Source organism: Nicotiana tomentosiformis, chromosome 3, assembly GCF_000390325.3.
Source record: "Nicotiana tomentosiformis chromosome 3, ASM39032v3, whole genome shotgun sequence".
NCBI classification, from domain to species: domain Eukaryota; kingdom Viridiplantae; phylum Streptophyta; class Magnoliopsida; order Solanales; family Solanaceae; genus Nicotiana; species Nicotiana tomentosiformis.
In genome coordinates, this window is record NC_090814.1 from 135,356,884 (window position 1) to 135,372,370 (window position 15,487).

Consider the following 15,487-nt stretch of genomic DNA (forward strand, 5'->3'; position numbering starts at 1 on the left):
TCTTGACCGCATCTGCATTGACAGCTATTTCGGGATCATTTCCTTCAATGTCTCCCAAGTACAACGCTTCTTTCGGTAACAGTTTTCTTATAATGTACGGACCTTTTCAATTTGGAGCAAATTTTCCTTTTGCTTCCTCATGATGTGGGAGAATACGTCTTAGAACGAGTTGCCCCACTTCGAATTTCCTGGGTCGCACTTTCTTGTTGTAGGCACGGGCCATTCTTTGTTGGTACAACTGCCCATGACAAACTGCAGCTATTCGCTTTTCATCAATCATAGTTAATTTTTCCAATCGGGCCTTGATCCACTCATCATCCTCGATCTCGGCTTCAACAATGATTCGAAGAGAGGGAATTTCAACTTCTGCAGGTATTACGGCTTCAGTGCCATAAACCAATAAGTAAGGCGTAGCCCCAACTGATGTGCGCACGGTTGTGCGATATCCCAATAATCCGAAAGGCAGATTTTCATGCCAATGTCTAGAACTTTGAATCATTTTCTTGAGGATCTTCTTGATATTCTTGTTTGCAGCTTCAACAGCGCCATTAGCTTTGGGCCGATAAGGGGTAGAATTACGATGCGTAATCTTAAATTGTTCGCATACCTCCCTCATCAAGTGGCTGTTTAGATTTGTAGCATTGTCTGTAATGATAGTTTTAGGAATACCAAAATGACAAATAATGTTGGAATGCACGAAGTCCACTACCGCTTTCTTGGTGACGGCTTTGAAAGTGACTGCTTCAACCCACTTTGTGAAATAATCAATGGCAACCAAGATGAATTTGTGCCCATTTGAAGCTTTCGGCTCGATTGGCCCAATGACATCCATACCCCAAGCAACGAACGGCCAAGGTGCTGACATAGGATGTAACTCTGAAGGCGGTGCATGAATCCGGTCACCGTGTATCTGACACTGATGACAGTTCTGGACAAAACTGAAGCAATCCTTTTCCATGGTCATCCAGTAATAACCTGCCCGAAGGATTTTCTTTGCAAGGACATATCCATTCATGTGAGGTCCACATACTCCCGAATGCACTTCGTTCATGATCTTTTCAGCTTCTAGGGTATCTACACACCTCAAGAGATTCAGATCAGGAGTTCTTTTGTACAAGATTTCTCCGCTCAAGAAGAAACCGCTGGCAAGCCTTCTAATGGTTCTCTTTTGGTCTCCACTAGCATGTTCGGGATATTTATTTATTTTCATAAACCTTTTGATATCATGATTCCATGGCTGAACATCTGGTTCTATTTTAATTATATTACAATAACCATGCCTCTCTCGAATTTGGATTTCCAGCGGGTCAATATGGACATTGCCCGGATACGACAGTATTGAGGCCAAAGTAGCTAATGCATCAGCTAACTCGTTGTGGAATCGAGGAATATACCTAAACTCGACGGACTTGAATCGTTTGCTAAGATCTTCCACATGTTGCCTATATGGGATAAGCTTGATATCTCGAGTTTCCCATTCACCTTGGGCTTGCCGAATGATCAAATCTGAATCTCCCATGATTAACATTTCTTCCACATCTAGATCAACTGCCATATTCATGCCCATAATGCAGGCTTAATACTCAGCGGTGTTGTTGGTACAGAAGAACCGAAGCCGGGCTGTGGCCGGGTAGTGCTGACCGGTGGGTGAAACCAAAATTGCCCCAATCCCGACACCTTTTGCATTTACAGCTCCATCAAAGAACATTTTCCAAGCATTGGTGTCTTCTGGAATTACCTCAACTGAATTTACTTCCTCGTTCGGAAAGTAAGTACTTAGGGGTTGGTATTCATCATCAACCGGGTTCTCAGCTAGATGATCCGCCAAGGCTTGAGCTTTCATCGTTGTACGGGTGACATAGACAATGTCGAACTTAGTGAGCAGGATTTGCCATTTTGCTAACCTTCCCGTGGGCATTGGTTTTTGGAATATGTACTTCAGAGGATCCATTCTAGTTATGAGATATGTGGTGTAGGCCAAAAGATAATGTCTGAGCTTCTGGGCGACCCAAGTTAGGGCGCAACAAGTTCTTTCCAACAAAGTATACTTGGCTTCATAAATGGTAAACTTCTTGCTCAAGTAGTATATGGCCTTCTCTCTCTTCCCGATCACATCATGTTGCCCCAGGACACAGCCAAAGGAATTTTCCAAGACTGTCAGATACAAGAACAAAGGTCTTCCTGGCTCGGGTGGAACCAACACTGGCGGATTTGACAGATATTCTTCGATCTTATCAAAAGCCTCTTGACATTCATCTGTCCATTTGATCACTGCATCTTTCTTCATCAACTTAAATATGGGCTCACACGTGGTAGTAAGCTGAGCAATGAACCTGCTGATGTAATTCAATCTCCCTAGCAGACTCATGACCTCTTTCTTAGTTCTCAGAGGTGGTAAATCCCGAATAGACTTTATCTTTGTCAGATCTAACTCAATACCCCTCCGGCTGACTATAAACCCCAGAAGTTTCCCAGATGGAACTCCGAATACACATTTGGCTGGATTCAATTTCAAATCATACCTGCGCAGACGCTCAAAGAACTTTCTCAGATCTTGCACATGGCCTTCTTGTGTTCTGGATTTAATGATCACATCATCCACATACACCTCAATTTTTCGGTGCATCATGTCATGGAAGATGGCAGTCATGGCTCTCATGTAAGTTGCCCCGGCATTTTTCAAACCGAATGGCATGACTTTATAACAATAAGTGCCCCACGGCATGGTGAAAGCCGTCTTTTCCGCGTCATCCTCATCCATCAGAACCTGGTGATACCCAGCATAACAATCCACGAAAGATTGTATCTCATGTTTGGCACAATTGTCAACAAGAATATGAATGTTGGCAGTGGAAAGTTGTCCTTGGGACTTGCTTTGTTCAAATCCCTATAATCAACACACACTCGGGTTTTCCCATCTTTCTTTGGCACTGCGACCACATTAGCCAACCACGTGGTGTATCGGACCACCCTAATCACACCAGCTTTTAATTGTTTGGAGACTTCTTCTTTGATTTTATCACTGATTTCCATTTTAAACTTTCTTTGCTTTTGTTGTACGGGTGGGTAACCGGGATAAGTTGGCAATTTATGTACTACCAAATCAACGCTCAAACCTGGCATATCATCATAGGACCATGCAAACACATCCTTGAATTCAAATAAAAGTTGGATCAATACATCCCTAGTTCTTTCATCGGCGTGAATGCTTATCATGGTTTCTCGGACCTCTTCTGGACTGCCCAAATTAACTGGCTCGGTTTCATTTAAGTTTGGCTTAGGCTTATTCTCAAATTGTTCCAATTCTCGATTTATTTCCCCAAAAGCCTCATCTTCATCATATTCTGGATCTTGATTCATTATTTCACAGTTAGACATCGTTTTAGGATCTGGGCATGAAGTCCGCAAGCATGTCATGCTATTTAAGTCCGCATTATTAGAACTAACAAGGAAAAGATAAGAAAAATAGCAAAATTAGAATAAAGAAAAAGGAAGCATACATTGATGATGAAATATTGATTTCATTTCATTGAATTGAAGATAAGAGGGTTTACATCGAAATCAAAAGACAATAAAATAAAAATATTCGAGTTACACCCTGAAATAACTCGTAATGTAGAAAAGATGGCAAGACTGGACTACCGGGATTCTCGTCTGACAGGGAATGGGGTAGCTTTTCAATTCTGAAGCTTGGCATTTGGCCCCATGTATAACACCTCAGCAGTGCTCGTTCCTTCCCCTGACTGGACCATGTGGGACTCATACAGCATTCATTTCATGGCTTCACAAATATCCTCAATCTTTTCAGCCGTGAAGGTCTCTTCTTCTTCTTCTTCTTCTTCTTCTAGATCAATAAATGACTTGGTGAGATGCGGAACGGGCTGAGGCAGGACCCACCCATTTTTCTTACGCTCATCAGCCCATTTTCTATCGGCCTCTATAGCTCGGAAACCTACGCCGAAGAACTTCTCATTGGTGGTTGACGTAACGGGCTCTATGATGCCTTGTAGATATACCCCGAGCCCCTTTCCGGGCTTGTACCCATGCTTAATCATTTCAGTGGCGACCATGACTGAGGCATTAGATAAGCAAGGTTGAGGGAACGGGGCCCCTTCTTCGCATTGATCAGCGATCACAATTTCGAAGGCTTGGTAGACAATGTGCTCACTTCCTTCTCTAGCTTCAAGACATGGGACTGAAGGGTCCCTGTAAATGGGTTGTTCATCCTCTACGTGGACAACAATTTCTTGGTTTTCATGTTTAAGTTTGACCATTTGATGAAGAGTGGAGGGCACAGCTCCTGCAGTGTGAATCCATGGTTTTCCTAGGAGAAAATTATATGACGTATCCATGTCCAGAACCTGGAAAGTTACCTCGAAATCCACAGGGCCAATGGTCAAAATCAAATCAATTTCCCCTATTGTGTCTCGTTTGACACCATCAAAAGTGCGCGCACATACATTGTTTGGTCGAATTCTTTCTGTTCCAATTTTCATCCTCTGGAGCGTTGAGAGAGGGAAAATATCGACCCAAGACCCACCATCTAGCATGACTCTCTTCATATAATAACCTTCGCATTTGACAGTCAAGTGAAGGGCTTTGTTGTGGGCGGCTCCCTCTTGGGGCAAATCATCACGGCTGAAGGAAATCCTATTAACTTCAAAGAATTGTTCAGCCATTCTTTCCAGTTGTTCAACTGAAGTTTCAACCGGGACATATGCCTCGTTCAATATTTTTAGGAGTACCTTTTGATGTTCATTTGAGCTAATAAAAAGAGATAAAAGTGAAACCCGGGAAGGAGTCTTCCTGAGCTGGTCAATTATTGCATATTTCGAAGTTTTCATTTTTCGGAAAAACTCTTCTGCTTCCTCAAAACTCACAGGCTTCTTAGGCAAAAACTGTTTATCCTTGCTCAGTTTTAACATCTTTTGCTCTTCTGGGTTGTGGTACTTCCTAGGTTGGTTCATTTCGTTCACCTCTCCCGTAATCTTTTTCCCCTTGTAAGTAACCACTGTTTTGCTATAATTCCAGGGGACTGCAATGGGGTCTCTCATAGGGCTCTGTGGTGCGCGGCTAATAACCACGGGCTCATTCAGCCTTGGTGAAATTACCGGGCCCCGCGCCACATAAGTCCTTTTTGGCACAAACAACTTTGGCACATTTAGTGTGACTTTCCTCTGCTCAAATCTTTTGGGAGTGTTCAATATGAGTTGTTCTTTCCTTGGGTCCCTAGAAACATAGAGAATTGCATCCTTAGCTGGTGCTGCCCCAGTATTTATTTTTGCAACTTGAGGAGTTAGAGTGATTTTCTTCTCATTTCTGGCTTGTTTCAATGCCGCTTTAGGTCTTGCCTCTGAATCGAAAATGGTGATGATAGCTTTCAAAGCTGGATAAAACTCTTTATCATCACAAATCATTCCAATGACCGGCCCGTTGTTATGAGTCGGTAATGGATTATTAGTCACATTAGGGACTTCCTCGTCCCTCAGCACCACTCATTTTTGTTCTATCAAATTCTCAACGGCTCTTTTGAGAGTCCAACAATCCTCCGTATCATGACCCTCTGCCCCTGAATGATAGGCACACCTAGTACCAGGCCGGTATGATGGAGATTCCGAATTTTGCCGGTTTGGAGGCACAAGTTGCAATAGACCCATCTGGACTAGTTTTGGAAACAAGCTAGAGTAGGACTCACCAATAGGGGTTAAGTCGTTTCTCCTAAGATGCTCACGAGGGCGTGTATTATGTTGGTAATTATTTTGTAGGGGACGGGGGTTATATGGAGCTTGGTAAGGATGGTTATTTCTGGGAGGTGGAGCTCGGTTTTGGTTATAGTGTTGTTGTGGCCGTGCATAAGGTTGGACATTCATCACCGCATAGGGAGGCGGTTCCACGACATATGCTGCATCTTGATGGGGGTAGTAGTGTTATAGGGTTCTGGAAGGCAGGTAAGAATGATCGCGGGATCGATGGGGGCCTCTCAAACCTGAAGTCATCAAGGCTCTTTCTTCCCTCTTCTTTCGATTTGCTAAACCTCCCGAGCCGTTCTGGATGGCTTGGGAGGTGGCTCTCAAAGCAGATTGACTTATGATTCGGCCAGTTTTCAAGCCATTTCTATCATTTGTCCGATTTTTATGGCCTCTGCAAAAGGTTTGCCCATTGCATACATCATGTTTTGAAAGTAATCGGCCTCTTGGGCCTGCAAGAAAACATTGACCATTTCTGCCTCATCCATAGGCGGTTTCACTATGGATGCTTGCTCACGCCACTTGATAGCATATTCACGAAAGCTTTCCGTGGTTTTCTTCTTGAAATTGGTCAGAGAATTCCTATCTGGAGCTATATCAATATTGTATTGAAATTGCCTGACGAAATCTTGGGCAAAGTCATCCCATATATGCCAATGGGAGATGTCCTAATTTATGTACTATTCTGACGCAATTCCCGTCAAGCTCTCCCCGAAATAGGCCATCAAAAGTTCTTCTTTTCCGCCTGCCCCTCTCAGCTGATTGCAATATCTTTTCAAATGAGCGATCGGGTCTCCGTGCCCGTCATATTTTTCGAATTTTGGCATTTTAAAACCAACGGGCAAATGAACATGAGGAAACATACACAGATCGGAGTAGGAGACACTCTTTTCGCCACTCATGCCTTGCATGTTCTTCAGACCTTTTTTCGAGGCTTTTCATCTTTCAAACCATCTCTTCTTGCTCGGGGTTTCTCATAGCTCTTTCCTATTCCATAGGAGACTCAAACTGCGGGTGTTGAGGGTAAGAGTTTGGGGTAACATGAGCGTTGTCTAGCTGAAATTGCGGGACTTGAAAAGTGAAAGCTGAAGGCTCGAAGCATGGCCTGGGAACTGTTGGTTGTGCCGTAGTAGAGACTGGTGGTGCGGTGAATAATGTAGAAGGTACCCCTGAAAACGGTGCCCGGGGGCAAACCTCAGAAGACATACCGGTAAAATTGGCCGATATAGTGGGGTACCCAAACGGGATGAATGGGTTTGTTACGGGGATGGGGACATTAGAGATTCCACTCGTCCTGGGAAGCAGTTCAGGAAATCCGGGGATTATACTGGGCGGTTGTTTGCCATTAGACCAAGCGTCCCACATTTCTAACATGCGGACGCGCAGCCTCCTATTTTCCTCAGTGGCTGCGGACTCTGACTGTGGAATAGCCGATACAGGACTATCCTCAGGCTCAATAATTGGTAGATGACTTTCAGAGGCCATAGTAACACTGCCTTTAGATCTCGTGAAGTAAGGATGGGAAGCCAGATTACCACAAAACCAACCACCTAAACAGGACCTTTGATATTTGCACACACAACAACCTGGTTAGTTTGAGATATTTAACAGATAAGGAATCGCATATTGGGGATGCAATGCACTTAAACAATTAAATGTTTCTAAATGTCTTTGCAACGGCTGTATCTTTTATCCCGGCTTTACTATCTCTTTTCTCAAATTTCGAATCCTTATTTCTTTTTCCTACCCTTATTGTTGTTTTTGCTCTTTTATTTTTCACTCTTTTTTCTTTCTTGTTCACTCAATTTTCCTTCGTTTTCTCTCTTTTTCTTTATTTTTCACTCAAATTGTCTATAGCTACGATCGAATCCGATGGAGATTGCCTACGTATCATGACGCCACATGAATCAGATCATTACGTAGTTCAGGAAATAAATGCAGAATAAAAGAAAAGAAAATTTTGGTTTTTGATTTTTTTTCAACATTTCATTAAATAAAATCTTTTTGGGTTTTTCTATTATAAAGATTTTGGAAATACTGATGATTAAACATACAAACTCAAAAAAAAGACTCGAAAAGGTAAACAATACAGACTCAAAGCCAAAAATAATAAATAAAAAAAAATCAGGAATACATAAGAGCCTCTAATACTACTCCGGGGCCCCGTGGTACATCAGTCGGTCTCGACGTGGGCCTGCGTGCAATCTCTTCTTGAAGGCACTCTAAATCATCCATCACATGACGGACAAAAGTCATCACAGAAGTAAAGAACATGGACCTGGTCATATCTTCGCATTCATGGCATTTCATTACGACGTAATCAGCGATTTCTTTAATCCTCATTCTAATGATACCCTTTTCTTGGAGCAAGCATCCAATTTGATGAGACCGGGCCTCCAATACTTGTGTGGCTGTATGGTTTTGGTCTTGCAATTGTTGTATGACTTCTTCCAATCGGGAAATTGATGTATAGCAATGCTCTCTTTCAGCTTTGAAATCCTTTGTCGTTTGGACCATTTTATTTTCGAGATTAGTCAGCTTTTCCCTTAAGATCGTGACTCCTCTATCATACTTTGCTTTAAATGCTGAACACACCTTGCCCGTTCTTCTGCATTATTCGCCAATTTTGCCCGAGCTTTTGCCAATTTATCCTCGGCCTTTGTCAAATCAAACCCATAATCATGAACTTTCCGTCTCAGATTGCTTATGAGTCTTTCATTTTTTTTGCTTTTTACCGGGTTTTCAGCAACTATTTTCATTTTCTGAATTTGAGCTCGGAGGGCTTCATTTTCTCGGGCCAACCTTTTCTTTTCTCCTTCATCCTCAGCAGCCTGCAAACTACTGTTAAATTTGAGGTTTTTGATTTGATCCTCTAGCTTGCTTATGGTGGTCCGGTATTCCTTTTCTTTAGCTAACCAAACCCACTGTTCTCGCGCTCCATCAGTGAATTGTTGGACATGGGGTCTTTTGGCAAGATGTTCTGTCTCTTGATCGACTCGAACTCTCTTACCATACCAGGATGTGTAGTTAGATTCTACTTCACCCGAGGAACAATCCCGTACTTGAGTTTGTGGCTCCAGAAACCTACATTGGTGCCAAATCTGGTGAACCTTTTCTTCTGGGAATGCGGCTTTTGGGTATAGTTCAATAACCTGTGGACTCAAATCTTCATCATAAGGGACTGTTTGGTATCTTCCTAATCCGCGTAGGACTCGATGCGGAGCATATGGCTGAATACTCCGAAGTCCCATCAATAAAAGAAAGCACACTCCGGCAGACATGTAAATAACCTCGTTGATCGTGAGCCAACTGAAAGTCCACTCAATTCGGTTTGCGGTCAAAAAACCAAATACGCGAACCAAGCCTCAGTACCCTCCGGTAACTCATGACCGTTTACCCGATTTTCGTATTCTTCAATGCAATCGAGTCCGGTCAGACCGTAGTTCATGTACCTCGGGTGATGGCAAAGATGTTCCACCAGCCACATTTACAAAAGCAAGTTGCAATCCTCAAAGAACTTTGTCCTAGCTCGACAGGCAGTTAGAGCTCGATAGATTTCTGCGAGAATCATCGGTATAAGAGTGTTGTTGGCTTTTTTCACCATAAAGTCGGCCATTCATGCAAGTCCTAGCTCTATATGTCTGTCACTCCTTGGGCATATCAGAGTGCCTAAAAAGGCAACTACGAAGGCTAAACCTCTGCGTGCTTCCCATTTGTTTTTATTTCCCTGATGACTCAAACCATTGTCCGGAGCCTCAAATCCTCGGGGATCCCCATACCGGCTGTATAAGAAGTGGAATGTGCAAAATCCTTTGGCCAAATTTCCATCTTTAACCTGTCGGCTAATGCTCAGAAGGTCCAAAAACTTATGATGAGTTACAGGTCTTGGTGCTACTGGATATTGGTGCCTGAGATTCCCGTCAAGACCAACATAACCTGCCATCTCTTCTAGCAAAGGGGTCAACTCAAAATTAGAGAAGTGGAAAACATTGTGCGTCGGGTCCCAAAACGGTATCAAAACTTCAATTATATCAACCCTTGGTTTAATTTTCAGAAACCCGGTGAGCCCACCTAAAGCCTTTGTCACATAAAGCTTGCTGCCTCCCCCAGGTCATTCCACCACATGTGGAGTCCCAGTGGAATCTTATCTACGACCCAAAAAGGTACATTCTCAACGGTGCTCATTCTGCACACAAATTGAGGACAAAAATCAAAACCGACACATTTTCCAAAAACACAAAGTAGTTAATTTTAAAAATCCAAATCAGTAAATTTCGTATTTTTTTTTTTTTTTTTGCAAATACGGCCCTTTCAGCACTTGAGGAAAGTTTTTAGGGTTGTTTCTGCCAACTGAGGTTGGTTATAGGAGAAAAGACTGACTTGGATTTACATTGTGGCTATTCTTGTGAAAACAGCTTTTCGGCGCTCTGGGAGAATGTTTTAAGGCTATTTTGATAAGAACGACCCCGGGTGATGATCATGTTTCAAAAGGTTCTTATTTTGGTTAGTTTTGAAAAAATATGGTCGGACCTGATAGGGGTTGCCTACGTATCTCACATCCGGTGAGAATCAGACCCGCGTAGTTCGGTAGGTTTTGGAGCATAGGAAAACACGACTTATTTTGAAAATGACTTTTTTTTCCAGAGTTTCAGAATTTTTCAAATACCTGAATTTTCAAAATCGGGTAATTTTTTTTTTTTTACCCCACTCTTTGTTTTTTCTTGGTTCCATTTCCCTATTCTAGAAGCCGGTCAACAAGCAAGCCGAAACAAACATATGCACAAATAGCACGTAAAATGCATCAAGATGGTCCAATATATTGGGTACACCTGTCCTAGACGGACCCAACCCCTATGTTGAGTCCACAAAGTCAAATGCACGTGATGCAAATAAACGTTCCTACTAGGGATCCGGCATGAGGCTATGTTATTCTAGGTTTAGATCCTAGGTGTCTTGTTCTAGACCTGGCTTACCCGAGCACACAACTCGAGCCGGGGGGCAGCGTACCGGGAATACAGAAGCTTCACCGGTTTTGCAACTTGTCCGAACCTCGTTCTAAAATTAGGGTATGACTCTAATAGAAAAGAAGCCACGCGAAGCGCACGCTTCCCAAAAGATTTAGAAGACTCAGAGAGAAGAGGGTTTCGTAACAGTTTAGATACAGTTCAAGCAATATCAAAGCGGTAAAAAGCGACATTTAGCACATTAGGCTCAAACACGTAAAAATCAGATAATAAATAAAATCCAAGTATAACAGTTATTCAAAGCTCGAATTCTGAACCCTGAACCAGAGATTCTGGGTTCTTATTCCCCAGCAGAATCGCCAGAGCTATCACACCTCTTTTTTCCCGAGGGGATAAGGGATATGGGAATTTTTTCAATTTAAGTGACATTATTCGAAATGACATTATTTATTTATTCAGAGTCGCCACTTGGAATAATTTATGGTGTCCCAAGTCACCGATTTATTTTAGAATCCCAAATCGAGGAAATTTGACTCTTATTTTTGGTCTGCGAACGCAGAAGACCGGGTAAGGAATTCTGTTAACCTGGGAGAAGGTGTGAGGCACTCCCGAATTCTGTGGTTTTAGCACAGTCGCTTAACAATTAATACTTGGCGTAATTATCTGATTTATTACATGTTTTAAACCCATTGTGCATTTTTGTCTTTTACCGTTTTTTAATTTTATGGAATTTATTTGAACAAGTCGCGATGTCGCACACTTATCGTTTTGGTACACATTACAAACCGTGCCACGTGAAACGCACCCGCGATTTACAATATGTTTATTTTTATTATTATTTGAAGTTATGGTCAAGTCGCGTGAAACATGCACTTGAATTGGGGTTTACGTATCATGACTATGCCACGGGAACCGTACCCATAGTCACGATGATTTATTATTAATCGCGCCTAAATCAAGCTACGGTGTTCGAATATTATTCAATTGCTAATTTTGACATTATTGTAAGGTCATGAGGTATGGATATTGTTACAGAGGAAATGAAGTAAATTAATTATGGAAAAGTTGGCTAGCTTGTGAATGTTTATTTGTTTTTGGTCATGTGCAATAATTAGCCCATAAATACGCTAGGGAAGTCCAATTAAAGTCTTACACCAATCATGGCCCAACCTTATCTCTTATAATTTTACTGTTAACCAATATTTGAAACTAGACTAAATTTATGGCAGGAATAGATAGATACGGGCAGAACCAATTTAGTCACTAAGATAGGAGATCAAAATGAAACTAAAGCATGCTAAAATGGAAAGCCATTACTTCAGTGAATGAAAAAGAAAAGTAACGATTTAATACATATTCATCAATAAAATTAACCATATGAACTACCAAAAAGGACAATAAATTAATCTTCACAAATACTCAACATGATAATAAATTAATCTTAGCACACTCAGATGCGAACTCGACCATATCATACTCAAAGTTAAATTAAAACAGAGTGACCCAGAACATTAATGAGAAAACAAAATAGAAAGAGAAGTGAACCTTTGTATTGATAATTGTGGATTTAAATAACAACCACTCAATGATCGGATAGCTCTCAACTGGACCCTTCGGACCACGGAAAACTTCGAGCGGAAAATCTCAACTTTCAACCTCAATCGACCTTGCAAAACTGAAGATTTAGTGGCTATTTTTGGAGCTTTTTTTTTAGGGGAGGGGGGAGGGGGTTAATGATGGCTCAAAAGTGGTCAAGAGCTGGTGGCTTTGGGGTGGTGAAGCTGCTGTTTTATTTTTAAAGAAAGATGAAAAAAGAATGACACGAGAAGAAATTTCCTTATCCTAGAAGAAGAAAATATATTTTTCTCAATTCCTTCCTCCCTATTTTTTCCTTTCTTCCCCTCTTTTAATTAAATAGAATTTTCACTTCCCATTTTTCTTTTTTAAAAAAAAAAATAATTCTCCACTTTCCTTTACTTTTATTTTTTAATTTCTCACTTTTTTTTAATTTTAATATATTTTATTTCCCACTTTTTTACTTTTCTTTTTTTATTTCCCACTTATTTTAATTTTCTTTTTTTATTTTCCACTTACTTTTACTTTAAAAAAAAAAATCAGATACCCTTGCTTTTATTTTTTAATTCCAACTTTATTTCACTTTTCATTTTTTAAATTTCCACATTCTTTTACTTTTATTTTTTTAATTTTCCACTTTCTTTTACTTTTTTTATTAAACAATTTCTACCTACTTTTACTTTTACTTTTTAATTTTATATTTCTACTTTTCCTTTTTTTAATTTACATCCAAAATTTGTTTTTTTTAAAACAATTAATAATAATAATAATTAATTTTTATTTATTTTCGGTTTTTTAATTTATTTTATTTAAAAATAAAGATAAAAATAATAATAAAAATAATACTAATAGTAATAATTGACCTTTTAAATTATTAATAATTTTTTTTTCTCTCTCTCTCTCTATATATATATATATATGTATAAGTGTAACAAAGCTAAAAAACAATATATATTAAATTCTGAAAATATTTACATAGTAGAAGGTGATAAAAATTCAAATATAGTCAAAAATTAGGTACTCACAACTATTGATGTGAATGTTAAAGTTACTAGACTATACAGATTATTCATTTTTTTTAATTACCAATGCACCCATTTCTCCTTTTGTAATAAATAAAATTGGTTTAAATTTGATTTATTTTTCAATCATATACGCACCATAGAATTTAGTGGGTCTATTTATTGTGTATTATATGCAGCTGATCATCATGTATGTTTATGTATATTCAAATATATTTTGTCATTGCCTGGTTAGTATGGAGTTCGATGACTAACTTAAGAGTGCACAATGTGTAGGATTTAATTAAAGCAAAGTTGAATTAGACAATGTAAAGTCTCTGAGGAACTTCAACTTCAATCATTAATACTTGCAAAATCTCCATACATTTGGTGCAACGAAATCATTAAAATTGGGATGTTGTAAATACTTTTAGAATTCAGCAAAACTACCTAATTTAGATTTTTCAATTTACTATACTTTGTTTATTCGGTTGTATTATTTAATATTTTTTTCTCTTATTTTTTTTATCTAATTCAGAAAAGCAGGTAAATGGCAATTATTTCAAAAATAGTGGACCAAAAAGAACAATAAGTGATTTAAATAAAAGGAATTTGGGAGATTTTGGATTACTTAATACACTAAGGGGTATTTTATAAAGTTTGCTGATTGTAGGGATAAATTTGACCCGATAGTATAACAGTAGGGATAAATTTACCCCGTTAGTATAATAGAGGTTAAATGTAGACAATATATGAAAGTAGAGGGGTATATTTGGCCCTTTTCCCTTACAAAAATGATTAATGTCAAATTTATTATTATTTTTTGGCAAAAGGGCCAAATATACGCCTCTACTTTGGTATATTATTCATATCTATCCTCTGTTATACTATGGGGTCAAATTTACCCTTACCGTTAGCTAAAATTTTGAAAAATACCCTCCACCTAACGGAAAACCACCAGATTAATAAATAAATTATTTTTAAAAAAAAATCATTAACCCAAACCCGTTAAATCCATTATTTAAAAATACGGAACCTATATTTATGAGACGTCTTAACACATTTTATTCATTTAAAGATAGTCGGGGAATAGTGATGGAAGTAGGATTAGTAAGAACTTATATTTTTGGCTATTAGTTGTTCATGGTGGCATTAGGATGTCATGCTATTGTCACGACCCGAAATTCTCACCTTCGGACCGTGATGGCGCCTAATATTTCACTTGCTATGCAAGCCAACGTTAGAATAATATTATCCATTTTAAAAGAATTTTTAAATTTATTAATAACAAAGAATTAAATGCGTAAGTAAAGTATGAAATGTAGTGAATAATTCATAAAATAACGGTGTCTAAATACCATCCCATAATTGGTGTCACAAGTGCACGAGCTTCTAGAATAATACAAATAAATGTCTGAATAAAATAAACCTGTCTGGAAACAAACACACAGGTAAAGTAGAGTAGACGGAGATTTCAGAACTGCGGACGCCGTGCAGTTATACCTCAAGTCTCCTCTGGTAGCTGAAATCCGAGCAAGTCTATGGTACGCCGTTGGGACCAACTCCGAAATTTGCACAAGTAGTGCAGAGTGTAGTATCAGTACAACAGACCCCATGTACTGGTAAGTGAAGAACCTAACCTCGACGAAGTAGTGACGAGGCTAAGGCGGGTCACTTACATTAACCTGTACGCAATATTAATAATTGTACAAATCGCTCCCACAATATATTCATTTTCAATCCTCTCATATATTTATTTTAATCAAGTAAGTATATACTTTTAAATAAGTCTATTGCAGCGTGCAATCCGATCCCCCAATATTGACTTTTAAATAAGTCTATTGTGACGTGCAATCCGATCCCCATATATATTTGCTTTCATTTCCGTTGTGGCATGCAACCCGATCCCCCAATATATAATTCAATCAATTCTGTTGCGGCATGCAACCCGCTCCTCCAATGTATCCATTTACCAATTATTATAGAAGAAATTGTCCCAATAAATGCAATAATTAATACAAAATTTTAAGACAACAAGCATACAATAATTATGATTTAATTATGAAACAAACAATGACAAATAGCAATTTATTAAGGAAATCAAGGAGAAAATAGGCAGCTTAATATTTAATATGCTAAATGTCAAATAGAAATTAATACACATAAATCAAATAGTATGTAACAATTATTGCAGGAATTC

The 15,487-nt window shown here is 39.2% G+C and overlaps 1 protein-coding gene across 1 annotated transcript; it reads right to left on the minus strand.

Moving 5' to 3' along the window:
* Positions 1–1,058: 1,058 nt before the first annotated feature.
* LOC138908540 (uncharacterized) lies at positions 1,059–1,555 on the minus strand. The gene is made up of 2 exons (XM_070199217.1): positions 1,215–1,555; positions 1,059–1,074 (listed from the first exon to the last, which is right to left on the minus strand). Exons 1-2 carry the CDS (start codon positions 1,553–1,555, stop codon positions 1,059–1,061), a joined length of 357 nt encoding a protein of 118 aa, XP_070055318.1.
* Between the last annotated feature and the right edge of the window lie 13,932 nt (positions 1,556–15,487).